Source organism: Cherax quadricarinatus, chromosome 19 (assembly GCF_038502225.1).
Source record: "Cherax quadricarinatus isolate ZL_2023a chromosome 19, ASM3850222v1, whole genome shotgun sequence".
NCBI lineage: Eukaryota > Metazoa > Arthropoda > Malacostraca > Decapoda > Parastacidae > Cherax > Cherax quadricarinatus.
The window spans coordinates 25,642,949-25,664,910 of NC_091310.1; the positions used below are offsets into that span (position 1 = coordinate 25,642,949).

A 21,962-nucleotide genomic window follows, 5' to 3' on the forward strand; every position below is an offset into this window, starting at 1 on the left:
CTATAAAAATCATGGTTATTATTTTTATTTTTTTTTTATTATCTCACTGGCCGATTCCCACCAAGGCAGGCTGGCCCGAAAAAGAAAAACTTTCACCATCATTCACTCCATCACTGTCTTGCCAGAAGGGTGCTTTACACTACAGTTTTTAAACTGCAACATTTACACCCCTCCTTCAGAGTGCAGGCACTGTACTTCCCATCTCCAGGACTCAAGTCCGGCCTGCCGGTTTCCCTGAACCCCTTCATAAATGTTACTTTGCTCACACTCCAACAGCACGTCAAGTATTATAAACCATTTGTCTCCATTCACTCCTATCAAACACGCTCACGCATGCCTGCTGGAAGTCCAAGCCCCTCGCACACAAAACCTCCTTTACCCCCTCCCTCCAACCTTTCCTAGGCCGACCCCTACCCCGCCTTCCTTCCACTACAGACTGATACACTCTTGAAGTCATTCTGTTTCGCTCCATTCTCTCTACATGTCCGAACCACCTCAACAACCTTTCCTCAGCCCTCTGCACAACAGTTTTGGTAATCCCGCACCTCCTCCTAACTTCCAAAGTACGAATTCTCTGCATTATATTCACACCACACATTGCCCTCAGACATGATATCTCCACTGCCTCCAGCCTTCTCCTCGCTGCAACATTCATCACCCATGCTTCACACCCATATAAGAGCATTGGTAAAACTATACTCTCATACATTCCCCTCTTTGCCTCCAAGGACAAAGTTCTTTGTCTCCACAGACTCCTAAGTGCACCACTCACCCTTTTCCCCTCATCAATTCTATGATTCACTTCATCTTTCATAGACCCATCCGCTGACACGTCCACTCCCAAATATCTGAATACATTCACCTCCTCCATACTCTCTCCCTCCAATCTGATATCCAATCTTTCATCACCTAATCTTTTTGTTATCCTCATAACCTTACTCTTTCCTGTATTCACCTTTAATTTTCTTCTTTTGCACACCCTACCAAATTCATCCACCAATCTCTGCAACTTCTCTACAGAATCTCCCAAGAGCACAGTGTCATCAGCAAAGAGCAACTGTGACAACTCCCACTTTGTGTGTGATTCTTTATCTTTTAACTCCACGCCTCTTGCCAAGACCCTCGCATTCACTTCTCTTACAACCCCATCTATAAATATATTAAACAACCACGGTGACATCACACATCCTTGTCTAAGGCCTACTTTTACTGGGAAATAATTTCCCTCTTTCCTACATACTCTAACTTGAGCCTCACTATCCTCATAAAAACTCTTCACTGCTTTCAGTAACCTACCTCCTACACCATACACCTGCAACATCTGCCACATTGCCCCCCTATCCACCCTGTCATACGCCTTTTCCAAATCCATAAATGCCACAAAGACCTCTTTAGCCTTATCTAAATACTGTTCACTTATATGTTTCACTGTAAACACCTGGTCCACACACCCCCTACCTTTCCTAAAGCCTCCTTGTTCATCTGCTATCCTATTCTCCGTCTTACTCTTAATTCTTTCAATAATAACTCTACCATACACTTTACCAGGTATACTCAACAGACTTATCCCCCTATAATTTTTGCACTCTCTTTTATCCCCTTTGCCTTTATACAAAGGAACTATGCATGCTCTCTGCCAATCCCTAGGTACCTTACCCTCTTCCATACATTTATTAAATAATTGCACCAACCACTCCAAAACTATATCCCCACCTGCTTTTAACATTTCTATCTTTATCCCGTCAATCCCGGCTGCCTTACCCCCTTTCATTTTACCTACTGCCTCACAAACTTCCTCCACACTCACAACTGGCTCTTCCTCACTCCTGCAAGATGTTATTCCTCCTTGCCCTATACACGAAATCACAGCTTCCCTATCTTCATCAACATTTAACAATTCCTTAAAATATTCCCTCCATCTTCCCAATACCTCTAACTCTCCATTTAATAACTCTCCTCTCCTATTTTTAACTGACAAATCCATTTGTTCTCTAGGCTTCCTTAACTTGTTAATCTCACTCCAAAACTTTTTCTTATTTTCAACAAAATTTGTTGATAACATCTCACCCACTCTCATTTGCTCTCTTTTTACATTGCTTCACCACTCTCTTAACCTCTCTCTTTTTCTCCATATACTCTTCCCTCCTTGCATCACTTCTGCTTTGTAAAAACTTCTCATATGCTAACTTTTTCTCCCTTACTACTCTCTTTACATCATCATTCCACCAATTGCTCCTCTTCCCTCCTGCACCCACTTTCCTGTAACCACAAACTTCTGCTGAACACTCTAACACTACATTTTTAAACCTACCCCATACCTCTTCGACCCCATTGCCTATGCTCTCATTAGCCCATCTATCCTCCAATAGCTGTTTATATCTTACCCTAACTGCCTCCTCTTTTAGTTGATAAACCTTCACCTCTCTCTTCCCTGATGCTTCTATTCTCCTTGTATCCCATCTACCTTTTACTCTCAGTGTAGCTACAACTAGAAAGTGATCTGATATATCTGTGGCCCCTCTATAAACATGTACATCCTGAAGTCTACTCAACAGTCTTTTATCTACCAATACATAATCCAACAAACTACTGTCATTTCGCCCTACATCATATCTTGTATACTTATTTATCCTCTTTTTCTTAAAATATGTATTACCTATAACTAAACCCCTTTCTATACAAAGTTCAATCCAATGTTTACAGCATATAGTTGGAAAATGGCTTATATACTGTAGTCAGGAGATTCAAAGCAGGAGGAGGAGCCACAATGGCACCATCCACTAGTATAAGTAGGTCTTTGTCCAAAGGTGGACAAGTGTCGAAGGATTCCTTGTATCAAGATCCCATGATGTTGCAGTGTCTGACATGCGATAAATGCTTTACAAAACCGACAAGTTGAAGAATGAGACACTCATGCAACATGTGGGAATCTTTATTGAGGAAACCTTTTGCCACACAGTGGCTTCATCAGTCTGGTACAAAGATGAACGGTGTAAAGAGACTAGGAGTTTGAGGTAATCAGTCCTTCAGCCTTGAACTGATGTGTTCAGTCTATATGTCTTGAAGGAAGTACAGCATATAGTCAGAGAAGTGGCTTATATACTGCAGTCAGGTGAGCCGAAGCAAGAGGAAGAGTCAATAAAATTTTTATTAGATTTCACTAATTTTAGTCTTATTTGATTCAGAAAAAATTACTCTTTAAAACTGTAAGAAGGTTATGTAGACACCCAGTATTCTTATGCTCTAATTGTAAGGTCTTATTTACACTCAAACACTTTTTTGAGTGTCCTGTTTATCAAAAATGCATGTACATTATAATTCACTTTCACCATCTTCAGTACCTTGATCCACTCTTGAATAGCCTGGCCTTCAGTGCTGATTGCTTAACTGAAACTTAACTGTTGCACCTACTCTAATTCATATCTTTTAGCATATAAGCCTAACCTTCATGTTTCTTCCACCTGACATCTGTACTCCACCATAATGCAGAATTACCCACACAGTGGACCCTCCCTTTTTGTCGATCTCCGTTATCGCCGATTTCCGTTTTTGCTGACTTTCTTTCGTCAATATTTTGGTTCTGTTTTTGTCGATTTCCTCTGTTTTTATCGATGGTACAGAACCTGTCCAGTGCCCAACGTGCAGACAAAGCCGCCTCCCACACACATTCTCAGGCAGTGTCACGTTTCCCGGTGAGAGAGCATATCTTGCGAGGTTGTATGAAACATTTCATAATCCATTGTTTTTGGCACTTGTTTATTGTGCATGACTGCTAAATAAGCCACCATGGCCCCAAAGAAAGCTCCTAGTGCTAGTCCTTTGGTAAATAATGTGAGGAACACAATAGAAATGAAAAAAGAAATTGTTCAAATATATGATAGTGGCATACGCATTGCCAAACTCGGCAGGATGTACAGGAAGGCGCCATCAACCATCAGCTCCATTGTGGCAAAGAGAAAAGAAATCATGGAAGCTGATGTTGCGAAAGGGGTGAATGTGATAACCAAACGGAGATCCCAAACAATTGAAGAAATGGAGAAATTGTTGTTGGTGTGGATCAGAGAAAGAGTTAGCAGGAAATAGTGTTGTGCAGTCGATAATTTGTGAAAAGGCAAGGCAGTTGCATGATGATCTCATAAAGAAACTGCCTGAAACGAGTGCTGATGTTGGTGAATTTAAGGCCAGCAAAGGCTGGTTCGAAAAATTCAAGAAGCGAAGTGGCATACACAGTGTTGTAAGGCATGGAGAGGGTGCCAGTTCAGACAAACAAGCAGCTGAAAAATTCTTGCGGGAATTCAAAGGTTATGTAGAGGCTGAAAAATTCCAACCCCAACAAGTGTTCAATTGTGACAAAACAGGCCTGTTTTGGAAGAAAATACCATAGAGGACCTACCTCACGCAGGAGGAAAAGGCACTCCCAGGACACAAGCCTATGAAAGACAGGCTAACTCTCTTGTGTGGTAATGCTAGTGGGGATTTCAAGGTGAAGCCTTTATTGGTGTATCACTGGAACTTCCCGAGTGTTCAAGAAAAACAGTGTTGTCAAGAGTAAATTGTGTGATGTGGAGGGCTAACAGTAGGGCATTTGTCATGCCGGAAATTTTCCAGTAATGGTTCAATGAAGTGTTTGGCCCGAGTGTGAAGAAATACCTCCTGGATAATAAACTGCCACTCCAGTGCCTCCTGCTAATGAACAATGCTCCTGTTCATCCTTCAGATTTGGAAGACCAATTGTCTAAGGAATTCAGTTTTGTAACAGTGAAGTTCTTGCCTCTTAACACCACTCCTCTCATCCAGCCCATGGACCAGCAGATCATTGCAAACTTCAAAAAACTGTACACCAAAGCAATGTTTCAAAGGTGCTTTGTCATAACCTCGGACTCTGAATTGACCCTAAAAGAGTTATGGAGGAATCACTTCAACATCTTCCATTGCATAAGCCTTATAGATAAGGCTTGGCAGGGAGTGACTTCCAGGACGATGAACTCTGCTTGGGGAAAATTGAAGGGTTTGAGGCTGACCCTACACCTGTTGTGCAATCAATTGTGGCACTGGGGAATTCCATGGGATTGAATGTTAGTGGCAAGGATGTGGAAGAGTTGGTGGAGGACCACAATCAAGAGCTAACCACTGATGAGCTGCAAGAGCTTCATCTGCAACAGCAACAGACCACAGCTCAGGAAATTGCTTCAGAGGAGGAGGAAGAGAGATGGAAGAGGGTGCCTTATTCAAAGATTAAGGAGATTTGTGCAATGTGGACTAAGGTGCATTCATTTGTGGAGAAACATCACCCTGAGAAAGCCGTTTCAATCCATTCTGGCGACTTTTACAATGACAATGCCATGTCCCATTTTAGGCAAATCTTAGACACACCAGAAACAGACCTATCTGGACATGTTTTGTGCAACAGGGGTTCAGTGACTCTCAAGCTTGTCCTAGTGACATTAAAAAAATAAAGGAGGGAAGTGACCCCCAGATAAAAACTTGGTACCTAGAGTCCTTATGGAGGGGGATTTCCCTTCCAAACAACCTCTCTTCCCTTTCTCCTCCTCACTGTCTTCCATCCATCAACAGCAGCCTTCAATAAAGGTAAGTGTCATGTTCACTGTTCATTCTTTTGTGCATGTAAATCCATCTTTAATTTTTTTTTTTTTTTTTTTTTTTTTTTTTTGGGGGTGTCTGGAACGTATTAATTGGATTTACATTATTTCTCGTGGGGAAAATGGTTACCGTTTTTGCCGATCACTCTAACAGATTAAACATGTAAACCAAGGGTCCACTGTATAGGTTAAATCTAGAGACATCAAACTCCTTTCAAGGCAGATGCCTGAATGCTGGTGAGAGAAGCTGGATCTAGGGAATTTGAGCTACCCTCCCACTTGAATTAAACCTGATTACCTCACAATCCCTATTGACTATGTGACCCCTATGGGTTTGGTGCTTCCACCCATTATGATATTAAAGGTATAAAAAGAATTTAATTTTGTTTTTTATTAAAAAATTGTCACAGGAACCCTACCGCATAATGATAGAAACACACCAGTGTACACCCTTCACACACACATGCACATTCACACAAATAATAGATCCATTCTGTGTAGCTCCCACACCTGAAACTACTAATCAGAAAATGCAGTTCCATATGTTCTGGTTGATTGCTATTGTATGCTTAGAAAATAGTCTGCAACTGGAATGTTCTTAAATAACTAGCTTGTTGTAATCAAACAAAATTAGATTACAACAAAATTCAACATTCAAATTTGCAGATGCAGTAAATTACTTTATATACACAAGTCAAAAGTCTAATTTATATACAAATCTAACCTCACAAATATGAACATTATTTTTCCTCTTATACATTAATGGTATGCACACCCACATTATTATTAAATTCATGGGGAAGCACTAAACCTGTGTGGGTCACAGTGCTGGGGAATGGGAGGGAAAGGCAAGTCCAGTTCCTTGTATCAAGAGCCCCTCACTGGCATTAAGGAACCTTCCTTGAAGGGCTGCACACTGAGAAATTCCCCTCATTCCCACCTTATCTGTTAACAGGACTTTTTCAGATAATATACAGATTTTCCAACCTCTCCTCCAGGAAGTTCCTTGATGTCAATGAGGGGCTATTAATCTAAGGACTTAAACCAGTCCTTCCCTTCCTTAGATTGAACCTGGTTGCCTCTTATCCCACCCTAGTGATATGACTCCTACAGGTTAGGGCTTCTCATTAAATAATAATAATCCTATTAAATAATAAAACTGCTTTATAATAATAATAAAATTGCTGGTTATCCTGCCCCTCCCTTTCCTTACCCAAACACATTTCTGGCTGTATGTGAGGTACATGAAATTGACCTACAATAATTTAAAGTATACTAGAAAACATATATACATATTAATATTTTAGTATCGTATTACAAATTTAGAAATATTTGAGGTCTTTTATTTTAAATAGCTTGTGGGATGTGTAAAGTGCATCAGTTTTTTACTTGCACCATAGTGAAGATGATTACATTAGGTAGTGTCAGCAAGAATGAATACGTGGAATTAACAAGGTTCGTATGAATGAAAGAGCATGAGCAGTGAATGGTATGTGAGCTTGTAAGTTTATACATTCATGTAAAGTTATTCTGAGCATTACAGTATTCAAGAATTAAAAAAACAAACAAAAAAAAAAGAATAATTATTGTTCTCTTATTTATAGTCACTATTAACACTGAAAAACTGCATGAATAAAATAGAATTCAATGTACTGAAAATACTTTAATGTAAAATCTTTATTGCAATATGAGGCTTTTAATAAATTTATTAATCTTGTTCTTGAGAAGTACTCTGATGCCAGTGAAGGGCTCTTGATCCAGGTGATTAAGAGATGCCCTTTGATCAAACCTGATTACTTCCCATTCTCCAGGTACTGTATGACCCTTATGGGTTTAGCACTTCCCCATAACTCTGACATTTGTTATTAGGGTATTAGTGTGTTTTAAAAGCAAAATATAATGCATGCCATATCAAAGAATGTAAAAAATTATGAATCTTTATCAATGGGCAGTGTATTGCATGTTAAAAAAATAAACCTTATTTAATCTTTGAATATATCCTAAAATGGAAGTAAAATGGAGCATTATTAAGGTAATGAAATGTGTGTGGAAACTTAAGAATGAAGACAATAGGGCCAAGAATGATACAAAAAGGGAACAGCAATCCACGGGCAGCTGGAAAATGACCAAGAGCCCAGCCAGGACATTGAATCCTTAATTCTGCTTTGGGTATGGACCCAAATTTTATGCCAGGATGGATTTGTTTGCAACTGCACTTATTAAATTTACCTAATGACAGGTATACCCAGTATTTTATAAAATTAATAAATAAATGTAGATGAAAAAGAATTGGAATAGTCAGTTTCTCTCCATGGAGAGCATGGAACTAAACTGCACATTTGTATGCAATAACAAATCTTTGAAGTTAACATGATGGTACATTTTCTTCTCATAATTTGTCATGGAAGAAGAGCGTCAGGTAAAAACTACCATGTATTGTTGGTACATTCAACTAAAAAAAAAAAAAGCCGTCATAAAAAGTTTTAGAATTATCATTTGGGTATTTACTTGTAAACTCAATTCTGATGTAATCAGTGTCATGTGTCATCAATAACAATCTTGTAAAAAAAAAAAAAAAAAAAAAAAAAAAAAAAAAAAAACTTCCTTCTGTCTGGACAGTACACAATTTCCAAAAGATTTATGTACAAGATTCAGTTTTGGACACCTGCTAACAGAAAGTGAAGTTAAGATGAAGTGCTTCACCTGAAATAGCACAAAACTAAAATTAAATGTGCATGTTACACAATCTGACTGCTCCACTTATGTCAAATATCACAGTGACAAGCAGCTCCCCTGAGCATCCTCCAGTCAGTTTATGTGCAATATATTATCTAAAAGACAGCAGTCGCCACCATACTTTCCAATGATCAACAATAAATATACTGTACAATTTTCCTTACAATATTATGCACCTGTACCAAACACACAACTAGGACAAAAAGAATTTGTAAATAATGAGTATATTTCTACATGGTCAGTTCCATTTTTCAAGGATTTCACAAAATATTATTGCTTATTATAATTCATCTTTCCTGTTATGATCTTTGGTTTGAGGTGAAACTGTACCTTGGATATCACTAATGCTTTCTATATGTTCTGGACTCAGCCCATACTTTTTTTTTATTTTTCTGATTTTTTCCTGGAATTTTTCAGCAAGATGGTCAAGCTTACTATTTTCATTAAAATCCCATTTTTGCAAATCTCCTCGAACTGATGGTTGCTGTGAAGCAACAGGTTTTTTAGATTCATCTAGTGATGTTGAGGCCGTCATGGTTAATGTTGACAACTGATTCAGCAAGTGATGCAAGGAGGCATCCAGGTCAGATGGACTTGGTGCAGCCTGCTGAAGAACTGCCATCAGCTCCCGTAAGTGGACACTAAGTAAAGATTTCAGAAGGCTAGGATCAGAGGCAGTTTTCTTTACAAGGAGACTTTGTAATTCGGTTACAATTAAAGCTGATGAGTGTTCTGTCATTAGTGTGTTACCTCTTGCTACTTCTTGCTCTTGTCGTACATTTACATAACGAACAGCTGCAACAAGTATTTCTTCTGCCGTTTTGGCCTTTTCCAAGTCCTTCAATATAACCTGCAAAGAAAATGAATAAATATATTACAATAAGAAATACAATCCATTCTTCCACTGTCATTATTATATTCAAAAAATATCTCTAAACCTGTATTGGTCATTGAGCAACTTCCATAGGCATTATCCCTCCTCAAGGAAGGGACTCTTTGAATTTAGGTAATGGATCTATACTACCTTTCTTCAATTCATATCTATATGCTGACCATTCTCTAGGAACTATATGGCACTGAGTTTAGTGCTTCCCCCATGAATATAATAATAATAATTTTATTTTAATCAGGGGAAATGCTAAACCTGTAGGGGGTCAATAATAATAATAATTGGCATTATCTTCACTTTTAGTGTTAAGATGAGCCCAATTAACACTGTTAGGACACTATAAGGTCAAGTAACTACATCACTATTACTGCACAAAGAAGCAATTGCAATTGCTTCATTATTTTTCTCTTGTTACTTTATAATTGGGACATTTTAAGATATTACAAGAACAAAATTGTGTAACAATCATAGGAGTGGTGGAGATATTTTGAACTGTGATCTCTGCACACTCCAAGCAAGAGAGCTATCGCATAAATGAAGGTGAATAATTTTTTATTAACACATCGGCCGAGTCCCACCAAAGCAGGGTGGCCTGAAAAAGAAAAACTTTCAACATCATTCATTCCATCACTGTCTTGCTAGAGGGGTGCTTTACACTACAGTTTATAAAACTGCAACATTAACACCCCTCCTTCAGAGTGCAGATGCTGTACTTCCCATCTCCAGGACTCAAGTCCGGCCTGCTGGTTTCCCTGAATCCCTTCATAAATGTTACTTTGCTCACACTCCAACAGCACGTCAAGTGTTAAAAACCATTTGTCTCCATTCACTATCAAATACGTTCATGCGTACTCGCTGGAAGTCCAAGCCCCTCGCACACAAAACCTCCTTTACCCTCTCCCTCCAACCTTTCCTAGGCCGACCCCTACCCCCGCCTTCCTTCCAGTACAGATTTACACACTCTCAGTCATTCTGTTTCGTTCCATTCAATCTACATGTCCGAACCACCTCAACAACCCTTCCTCAGCCCTCTGGACAACAGTTTTGACAATCCCGCACCTCCTCCTAACTTCCAAACTACGAAATCTCTGCATTATATTCACACCACACATTGCCTTCGGACATGACATCTCCACTGCCTCCAGCCTTCTTCTCGCTGCAACATTTATCACCCATGCTTCACACCCATATAAGAGCGTTGGTAAAACTATACTCTCATACATTTCCCTCTTTGCTTCCAAGGACAAAGTTTTGTCTCCACAGACTCCTAAGTGCACCCTCACCCTTTTCCCCTCATCATTTCTATGATTCACCTCATCTTTCATACACCCCATCTGCTGACACATCCACTCCCAAATATCTGAATGCATTCACCTCCTCCATACTCTCTCCCTCCAATCTGATATCCAATCTTTCATTGCCTAATCTTTTTATCCTCATAACCCTGTATAGTCCTTGTGGCTTAGCGCTTCTTTTTTGATAATAATAATAATATCCTCATAACCTTACTCTTTCCTATATTCAATTTAATTTTCTTTTACATACCCAACCAAATTCATCCACCAACCTCTGCAACTTTTCTTCAGAATCTCCCAAGAGCAGTGTTATCAGCAAAAAGCAACTGTGACAACTCCCACTTTCTGTTTGATTCTTTATCTTTTAACTCCACACCTCTTGCCAAGACCCTCGCAATCACTTCTCTTACAACCCCACTAATAAATATATTGAACAAGCACGGTGACATCACACATCCTTGTCTAAGGCTTACTTTTACTGGGAAATAATCTCCCTCTTTCCTACATAATCTATCCTGAGCTTCATTATCCTCGTAAAAACTTTTCACTGCTTTAGGTAACCTACCTCCTATACCATACACCTGCAACATCTGCCACACTGCCCCCCTATCCACCCTGTCATACGCCTTTTCCAAATCCATAAATGCCACAAAAACCTCTTTACCCTTATCTAAATACTGTTCACCTATATGTTTCACTGTAAACACTTGGTCTACACATCTACCTTTCCTAAAGCCTCCTTGTTCATCTGCTATCCTGCCCTCCATCTTACTCTCAATTCTTTCAATAATAACTCTACCATACACCTTACCAGGTATACTCAACAGACTTATCCCCCTATAATTTTTTGCACTCTCTTTTGTCCCCTTTCCTTTTATACAAAGGAACTATGTGGGTGTTAATGTTGCAGTTTAAAAACTGTAGTGTAAAGCACCCTTCTGGCAAGACAGTGATGGAGTGAATGATGGTGAAAGTTTTTCTTTTTCGGGCCACCCTGCCTTGGTGGGAGTCGGCCAGTGTGATAATAAAAAAAAAATAACTATGCACACTCTCTGCCAATCCCTAGGTATCTTACCCTCTTCCATACATTTATTAAATAATAGCACCAACCACTCCAAAACTATATCCCTTTTTTTTTTTCGGTCATTCTACCTGTACTGGAGATGACCGATGTGTATGAACAAATGTGTGTACTAATATATACCTTTGATACACCTTTGATGAGTTTCAAGTTTATCCACTCTCTGAGCCCGGCCATGGGCCAGGCTCGTGTGGTGCTTGCCTGGTCAACCAGGCTGTTGCTGCTGGAGGCCCGCTGCCCCATATATCCATCACAGCCTGGTTGACCTGCCAAAGATACTTGTCCAGTTTCCTTTTGAAGGCTTCTACACTTGTTCCAGCCATGTTTCTGGTATCTTCTGGCAGGATGCTGAATAGTCTGGGACCCCGGATGTTGATACAGTGTTCCCTTATTGTCTCCACCACACCCCTGCTCCTCACTGGGTTTATTTTGCACTTCCTCCCATATCTCTCACTCCAGTATGTTATGGCAGTGTGCAGATTTGGGACCAGGCCCTCAAGTATTTTCCAGGTATATATATTATCATGTATCTCTTTCTCCTCTGCTCCAATGAATACATGTTCAAGGCTTGAAGGCGTTCCCAGTCGTTTAGGTGCTTTACAGGCTCAATGTGAGCCATAAACAATCTCTGTATTTGTTCCAGCTCTGATATTGCTCTTGCTTTGAACGGGGCCATCAGCACTGAGCAATATTCTAAGTGAGGGAGCACTAGCGATTTGAAGAGTGTCACCATCAGCATTATTTTCCTTGTTCTGAAAGTTCTCAATACCCACCCCGTCATCTTCCTGGCTGTCGTGATCTTTGTCTTGTTATGGTCTTTAAAAGAAAGGTCCACTGACATAATTATTCCTAGGTCTTTTGTGTGTTCCTTATGTTCTATTTGGTGACCCTCTTGAGTTTTGTATATGTAGTGTTCCTTTTGAGTTCTTCATTCTTTCCATACCTAAGCAGCTGGAACTTATCACCATTGAACATCATGTTGTTCTCCACTGCCCACTGGAAAACCATGTTTATGTCTTCCTGTACTTTTTCAGTGTTCTCTACTGTGGTGACTTTCATGCTTATTTTAGTGTCATCTGCAAATGATGATACAAAAGTGTGCCGGGTGTTTTTTTCTGTGTCTGCTATGAGGATGAGAAACAGCAGAGGTGCCAGGACAGTGCCTTGGGGCACTGAGCTTTTGACCTCGCTGATGTTGGATCTTGCCCTGTTCACTACTACTATTTGTTTTCTGTGTGTTAGGAAACCGAAAATCCATCTGCCTACCTTCCCCGTAATGCCCATGGCTTTCATTTTGTGCACTATCACTCCATGATCACATATGTCAAACGCCTTTGCAAAATCTGTGTAAATCACACCTGTGTTTTGGCCGTCTTCCAATGCCTCCATAATTCTGTCATAATGGTTCAGCAGCTGTGACAGGCATGATCGTCCTGCTTTACAACCATGCTGATTCGAGTTAAGTTGGTTGTGCTGCTCCATGAAATTTGTAATCTGCTGTCTCATCACTCTTTTGAAGATTTTTATGTGTGAGGTTAGGGCTATTTAGTCTGTAATTTTTAGCTAGTGCTCTACTACCTCCCTTATGCAAAGGAGCTATGTCTGAACTCTTTAAGGCCTCCGGTATTTCACCTACATCTAAGTTCTTTCTACAAAGAATACGGAGGGCTCATGCTAGTGGTACTTTGCACTTCTTTATAAACAGAGCATTCCATGAATCTGGTCCAGGTGCTGAGTGAGTGGGCATGTTTTCCATTTCTTTTTCGAAAACTATGGGATTTGTACTAGTGTCAGTTAGTTGATCTACGCGGTCTTCTGGAGTAAATTTTTTTTTTTTCGCATTTTCTACCTTGCTGTCATTTCATGAATTGCTGAACACCAACTGATACTGTTTTTTCAGGATTTCACTCATTTCCTGTTCATCATCAGTATATGAGTCTCCTCTCTGTAGTGGTCGAATTCAACAGGTAGTTCTCAGCTTGGATTTTGTGTATGTAGGAACAGAAATATTTTGGGTTTCTTGAAATATCCTGTATGCCCCTTTGTACTTCTTCTGTGAGGTATGGCATCATATACATATATATATATATATATATATATATATATATATATATGTAGGTTGGTAGACAGCAACCACCCAGGGAAGTACTACCGTCCTGCCAGATGACTGTGAAGCAGAAACCTGTAACTGTTTTGCATGATGGTAGGATTGCTGGTTTCTTTTTCTGTCTCATAAACACGCTAGATAACAGGGATATCTTGCTACTCCTACTTACACTTTGGTCACACTTCACAGACACGCACATGCATATATATATATACATACATCTAGGTTTTTCTCCTTTTTCTAAATAGCTCTTGTTCTTCTTTATTTCTTCTATTGTCCATGGGGAAGTGGAAAAGAATCTTTCCTCCGTAAGCCATGCGTGTCGTATGAAGCGACTAAAATGCCGGGAGCAATGGGCTAGTAACCCCTTCTCCTGTAGACACTTACTAAAAAAGAGAAGAAGAAAAACTTTATAAAACTGGGATGCTTAAATGTGCACGGATGTAGTGCGGATGACAAGAAACAGATGATTGCTGATGTTATGAATGAAAAGAAGTTGGATGTCCTGGCCCTAAGCGAAACAAAGCTGAAGGGGGTAGGAGAGTTTCAGTGGGGGGAAATAAATGGGATTAAATCTGGAGTATCTGAGAGAGTTAGAGCAAAGGAAGGGGTAGCAGTAATGTTAAATGATCACTTATGGAAGGAGAAAAGAGAATATGAATGTGTAAATTCAAGAATTATGTGGATTAAAGTAAAGGTTGGATGCGAGAAGTGGGTCATAATAAGCGTGTATGCACCTGGAGAAGAGAGGAATGCAGAGGAGAGAGAGAGATTTTGGGAGATGTTAAGTGAATGTATAGGAGCCTTTGAACCAAGTGAGAGAGTAATTGTGGTAGGGGACCTGAATGCTAAAGTAGGAGAAACTTTTAGAGAGGGTGTGGTAGGTAAGTTTGGGGTGCCAGGTGTAAATGATAATGGGAGCTCTTTGACTGAACTTTGTATAGAAAGGCGTTTAGTTATAGGTAATACATATTTTAAGAAAAAGAGGATAAATAAGTATACAAGATATGATGTAGGGCGAAATGACAGTAGTTTGTTGGATTATGTATTGGTAGATAAAAGACTGTTGAGTAGACTTCAGGATGTACATGTTTATAGAGGGGCCACAGATATATCAGATCACTTTCTAGTTGTAGCTACACTGAGAGTAAAAGGTAGATGGGATACAAGGAGAATAGAAGCATCAGGGAAGAGAGAGGTGAAGGTTTATAAACTAAAAGAGGAGGCAGTTAGGGTAAGATATAAACAGCTATTGGAGGATAGATGGGCTAATGAGAGCATAGGCAATGGGGTCGAAGAGGTATGGGGTAGGTTTAAAAATGTAGTTTTAGAGTGTTCAGCAGAAGTTTGTGGTTACAGGAAAGTGGGTGCGGGAGGGAAGAGGAGCGATTGGTGGAATGATGATGTAAAGAGAGTAGTAAGGGAGAAAAAGTTAGCATATGAGAAGTTTTTACAAAGTAGAAGTGATGCAAGGAGGGAAGAGTATATGGAGAAAAAGAGAGAGGTTAAGAGAGTGGTGAAGCAATGTAAAAAGAGAGCAAATGAGAGAGTGGGTGAGATGTTATCAACAAATTTTGTTGAAAATAAGAAAAAGTTTTGGAGTGAGATTAACAAGTTAAGAAAGCCTAGAGAACAAATGGATTTGTCAGTTAAAAATAGGAGAGGAGAGTTATTAAATGGAGAGTTAGAGGTATTGGGAAGATGGAGGGAATATTTTCAGGAATTGTTAAATGTTGATGAAGATAGGGAAGCTGTGATTTCGTGTATAGGACAAGGAGGAATAACATCTTGTAGGAGTGAGGAAGAGCCAGTTGTGAGTGTGGGGGAAGTTCGTGAGGCAGTAGGTAAAATGAAAGGGGGTAAGGCAGCCGGGATTGATGGGATAAAGATAGAAATGTTAAAAGCAGGTGGGGATATAGTTTTGGAGTGGTTGGTGCAATTATTTAATAAATGTATGGAAGAGGGTAAGGTACCTAGGGATTGGCAGAGAGCATGCATAGTTCCTTTGTATAAAGGCAAAGGGGATAAAAGAGAGTGCAAAAATTATAGGGGGATAAGTCTGCTGAGTATACCTGGTAAAGTGTATGGTAGAGTTATTATTGAAAGAATTAAGAGTAAGACGGAGAATAGGATAGCAGATGAACAAGGAGGCTTTAGGAAAGGTAGGGGGTGTGTGGACCAGGTGTTTACAGTGAAACATATAAGTGAACAGTATTTAGATAAGGCTAAAGAGGTCTTTGTGGCATTTATGGATTTGGAAAAGGCGTATGACAGGGTGGATAGGGGGGGCAATGTGGCAGATGTTGCAAGTGTATGGTGTAGGAGGTAGGTTACTGAAAGCAGTGAAGAGTTTTTACGAGGATAGTGAGGCTCAAGTTAGAGTATGTAGGAAAGAGGGAAATTATTTCCCAGTAAAAGTAGGCCTTAGACAAGGATGTGTGATGTCACCGTGGTTGTTTAATATATTTATAGATGGGGTTGTAAGAGAAGTAAATGCAAGGGTCTTGACAAGAGGCGTGGAGTTAAAAGATAAAGAATCACACACAAAGTGGGAGTTGTCACAGCTGCTCTTTGCTGATGACACTGTGCTCTTGGGAGATTCTGAAGAGAAGTTGCAGAGATTGGTGGATGAATTTGGTAGGGTGTGCAAAAGAAGAAAATTAAAGGTGAATACAGGAAAGAGTAAGGTTATGAGGATAACAAAAAGATTAGGTGATGAAAGATTGAATATCAGATTGGAGGGAGAGAGTATGGAGGAGGTGAATGTATTCAGATATTTGGGAGTGGACGTGTCAGCGGATGGGTCTATGAAAGATGAGGTGAATCATAGAATTGATGAGGGAAAAAGAGTGAGTGGTGCACTTAGGAGTCTGTGGAGACAAAGAACTTTGTCCTTGGAGGCAAAGAGGGGAATGTATGAGAGTATAGTTTTACCAACGCTCTTATATGGGTGTGAAGCATGGGTGATGAATGTTGCAGCGAGGAGAAGGCTGGAGGCAGTGGAGATGTCATGTCTGAGGGCAATGTGTGGTGTGAATATAATGCAGAGAATTCGTAGTTTGGAAGTTAGGAGGAGGTGCGGGATTACCAAAACTGTTGTCCAGAGGGCTGAGGAAGGGTTGTTGAGGTGGTTCGGACATGTAGAGAGAATGGAGCGAAACAGAATGACTTCAAGAGTGTATCAGTCTGTAGTGGAAGGAAGGCGGGGTAGGGGTCGGCCTAGGAAAGGTTGGAGAGAGAGGGTAAAGGAGGTTTCGTGTGAGAGGGGCTTGGACTTCCATCAGGTATGCGTGAGAGTGTTTGATAGGAGTGAATGGAGACAAATGGTTTTTAATACTTGACGTGCTGTTGGAGTGTGAGCAAAGTAACATTTATGAAGGGGTTCAGGGAAACCGGCAGGCTGGACTTGAGTCCTGGAGATGGGAAGTACAGTGCCTGCACTCTGAAGGAGGGGTGTTAATGTTGCAGTTTAAAAACTGTAGTGTAAAGCACCCTTCTGGCAAGACAGTGATGGAGTGAATGATGGTGAAAGTTTTTCTTTTTCGGGCCACCCTGCCTTGGTGGGAATCGGCCAGTGTGATAATAAATAAATAATATATATATATATATATATATATATATATATATATATATATATATATATATATATTAGTATATATTTTCAACAAGTCGGCCGTCTCCCACCGAGGCAGGGTGACCCAAAAAAGAAAGAAAATCCCCAAAAAGAAAATACTTTCATCATCATTCAACACTTTCACCACACTCACACATTATCACTGCTTTTGCAGAGGTGCTCAGCATACAACAGCTTACACAAATAACCCGCACATAAAAGAGAAGCTTACGACGACGTTTTGGTCCGACTTGGACCATTGACAAATCACAGTGTGACTTTGTTGTCGTCGTAAGCTTCTCTCTTTTATGTGCGGGTTATTTGTGTATTGTTCCAGTCACGGTATTGTGCCTTTTTGTTATTTACAACAGCTTAGAAGCATATACGTATAAAGATACACAACATACCCCTCCAAACTGCCAATATCCCAAACCCCTCCTTTAAAGTGCAGGCATTGTACTTCCCATTTCCAGGACTCAAGTCCGACTATATGAAAATAACCGGTTTCCCTGAATCCCTTCACTAAATATTACCCTGCTCACACTCCAACAGATCGTCAGGTCCCAAGTATCATTCGTCTCCATTCACTCCTATCTAACACGCTCAAGCACGCTTGCTGGAAGTCCAAGCCCCTCGCCCACAAAACCTCCTTTACCCCCTCTTTCCAACCCTTTCGAGGACGACCCCTACCCCTCCTTCCTTCCTCTATAGATTTATATGCTTTCCATGTCATTCTACTTTGATCCATTCTCTCTAAATGACCAAACCACCTCAACAACCCCTCTTCTGCCCTCTGACTAATGCTTTTATTAACTCCACACCTTCTCCTAATTTCCACACTCCGAATTTTCTGCGTAATATTTACACCACACATTGCCCTTAGACAGGACATACAAGTTATATACAAGTTATGATGTAGCACGTAATGAAAGTAGTTTATTAGATTATATATTGGTGGATAAAAGGTTGATGGGTAGGCTCCAGGATGTACATGTTTATACAGGAGCAACTGATACATCGGATCATTATTTAGTTGTAGCTACAGTTAGAGTAAGAGGTAGATGGGAAAAGAGGAAGGTGGCAACAACAAGTAAGAGGGAGGTGAAAGTGTATAAACTAAGGGAGGAGGAAGTTCGGGTGAGATATAAGCGACTACTGGCAGAAAGGTGGGTTAGAGCAAAGATGAGTAGTGGGGGGGTTGAAGAGGGTTGGAATAGTTTTAAAAATGCAGTATTAGAATGTGGGGCAGAAGTTTGTGGTTATAGGAGGGTGGGGGCAGGAGGAAACAGGAGTGATTGGTGGAATGAAGTAAAGGGTGTGATAAAAGAGAAAAAGGTAGCTTATGAGAGGTTTTTACAAAGCAGAAGTGTTATAAGAAGAGCAGAGTATATGGAGAGTAAAAGAAAGGTGAAGAGAGTGGTGAGAGAGTGCAAAAGGAGAGCAGATGATAGAGTGGGAGAGGCACTGTCAAGAAATTTTAATGAAAATAAGAAAAAATTTTGGAGTGAGTTAAACAAGTTAAGAAAGCCTAGAGAAAGTATGGATTTGTCAGTTAAAAACAGAGTAGGGAAGTTAGTAGATGGGGAGAGGGAGGTATTAGGTAGATGGCGAGAATATTTTGAGGAACTTTCAAATGTTAAGGAAGAAAGAGAGGCGATAATTTCATGCACTGGTCAGGGAGGTATACCATCTTTTAGGAGTGAAGAAGAGCAGAATGTAAGTGTGGGGGAGGTACGTGAGGCAATCCGTAGAATGAAAGGGGGTAAAGCAGCTGGATTATTATTATTATAATCAAGGGGGAAGCGCTAAACCCGGAGGATTATACAGCGCCTGGGGGGGGGGGATGTGGAAGGCATTCAGGCTTAATTCGGGGAACTGGAGCACAGATCCAATTCCCTAAATCAAGAGCCCCTCACCAACATCAAAAGCAGCTGGAACTGATGGGATCATGACAGAAATGTTTAAAGCAGGGGGGGATATAGTGTTGGAGTGGTTGGTATTTTTGTTTAATAAATGTATGAGAGGGGGGAAGGTACCTAGGGATTGGCGGAGAGCATGTATAGTCCCTTTATATAAAGGGAAAGGGGACAAAAGAGACTGTAAAAATTATAGAGGAATAAGTTCACTGAGTATACCAGGAAAAGTGTATGGTAGGGTTATAATTGAAAGAATTAGAGGTAAGACAGAATGTAGGATTGCGGATGAGCAAGGAGGTTTCAGAGTGGGTAGGGGATGTGTAGATCAAGTGTTTACATTGAAGCATATATGTGAACAGTATTTAGATAAAGGTAGGGAAGTTTTTATTGCATTTATGGATTTAGAAAAGGCATATGATAGAGTGGATAGAGGAGCAATGTGGCAGATGTTGCAAGTACAGCGGACCCCCGGTTAACAATATTTTTTCACTTCAGAAGTATTTTCAGGTGCCAGTACTGACTGAATTTGTTCCCATAAGGAATATTGTGAAGTAGATTAGTCCATTTCAGACCCCCAAACATACACGTACAAACGCACTTACATAAATACACTTACATAATTGGTCACATTCAGAGGTGATCGTTATGCGGGGGTCCACTGTATATGGAACAGGTGGTAAGTTATTAAATGCTGTAAAGAGTTTTTATGAGGATAGTGAGGCTCAGGTTAGGGTGTGTAGAAGAGAGGGAGACTAATTCCCGGTAAAAGTAGGTCTTAGACAGGGATGTGTAATGTCGCCATGGTTGTTTAATATATTTATAGATGGAGTTGTAAAGGAAGTAAATGCTAGGGTGTTCAGAAGGGTGGAATTAAATTTTGGGGAATCAAATTCAAAATGGGAATTGACACAGTTACTTTTTGCTGATGATACTGTGCTTATGGGAGATTCTAAAGAAAAATTGCAAAGGTTAGTGGATGAGTTTGGGAATGTGTGTAAAGGTAGAAAGTTGAAAGTGAACATAGAAAAGAGTAAGGTGATGAGGGTATCAAATGATTTAGATAAAGAAAAATTGGATATCAAATTTGGGAGGAGTAGTATGGAAGAAGTGAATGTTTTCAGATAGTACTTGGGAGTTGACGTGTCGGCGGATGGATTTATGAAGGATGAGGTTAATCATAGCATTGATGAGGGAAAAAAGGTGAGTGGTGCGTTGAGCTATATGTGGAGTCAAAAAACATTATCTATGGAGGCAAAGAAGGGAATGTATGAAAGTATAGTAGTACCAACACTCTTATATGGGTGTGAAGCTTGGGTGGTAAATGCAGCAGCGAGGAGACGGTTGGAGGCAGTGGAGATGTCCTGTTTAAGGGCAATGTGTGGTGTAAATATTATGCAGAAAATTCAGAGTGTGGAAATTAGGAAAATGTGTGGAGTTAATAAAAGTATTAGTCAGAGGGCAGAAGAGGTGTTGCTGAGGTGGTGTGGTCATTTAGAGAGAATGGATTAAAGTAGAATGACATGGAAAGCATATAAATTTATAGGGGAAGGAAGGCGGGGTAGGGGTCGTCCTCGAAAGGGTTGGAGAGAGGGGGTAAAGGAGGTTTTGTGGGCGAGAGGCTTGGACTTCCAGCAAGCGTGCATGAGCGTATTAGATAGGAGTGAATGGAGACGAATGGTACTTGGGACCTGACGATCTGTTGGAGTGTGAGCAGGGTAATATTTAGTAAAGAGATTCAGGGAAACCGGTTATTTTCATATAGTCGGACTTGAGTCCTGGAAATGGGAAGTACAATGCCTGCGCTTTAAAGGAAGGGTTTGGGATATTGGCAGTTTGGAGGGATATGTTGTGTATCTTTATATGCATATGCTTCTAAACTGTTGTATTCTGAGCACCTCTTCAAAAACAGTGATAATGTGTGAGTGTGGTGAAAGTGTTGAATGATGATGAAAGTATTTTCTTTTTGGGGATTTTCTTTCTTTTTTGGGTCACCCTGCCTTGGTGGGAGACGGCCGACTTGTTGAAAATAAATAAATAAATAAATATAAATATATATATATATATATATATATATATATATATATATATATATATACGTATATATATATACGTATACGTATATATATATACGTATATATATATACGTATATATATATACGTATATATATATACGTATATATATATACGTATATATATATACGTATATATATATATACGTATATATATATATAAGTATATATATATATATATATATATATATATCTATATCTATATATATATATATATATATATATATATATATATATATATATATATATATATATATATATGGTAGACAGCAACCACCCAGGGAAGTACTACCGTCCTGCCAGATGACTGTGAAACAGAAACCTGTAACTGTTTTGCATGATGGTAGGATTGCTGGTTTCTTTTTCTGTCTCATAAACACGCTAGATAACAGGGATATCTTGCTACTCCTACTTACACTTTGGTCACACTTCACAGACACGCACATGCATATATATATACATACATCTAGGTTTTTCTCCTTTTTCTAAATAGCTCTTGTTCTTCTTTATTTCTTCTATTGTCCATGGGGAAGTGGAAAAGAATCTTTCGACTAAAATGCCGGGAGCAATGGGCTAGTAACCCCTTCTCCTGTAGACACTTACTAAAAAAGAGAAGAAGAAAAACTTTATAAAACTGGGATGCTTAAATGTGCACG

General features: G+C 39.7%; 1 protein-coding gene across 2 annotated transcripts in view; it reads right to left on the reverse strand.

Moving 5' to 3' along the window:
• Positions 1–5,636: 5,636 nt before the first annotated feature.
• Positions 5,637–21,962, reverse strand: part of Edem2 (ER degradation enhancer, mannosidase alpha-like 2) — a 285,175-nt gene continuing 268,849 nt past the window's right edge. For both annotated transcript variants that reach the window (XM_070086564.1, XM_070086565.1), the window contains one exon: positions 5,637–9,186. In XM_070086564.1, coding sequence (XP_069942665.1) covers positions 8,617–9,186 — 570 coding nt within the window. In that variant the 3' untranslated portion in view covers positions 5,637–8,616. The remainder of the gene's footprint in view (positions 9,187–21,962) is intronic.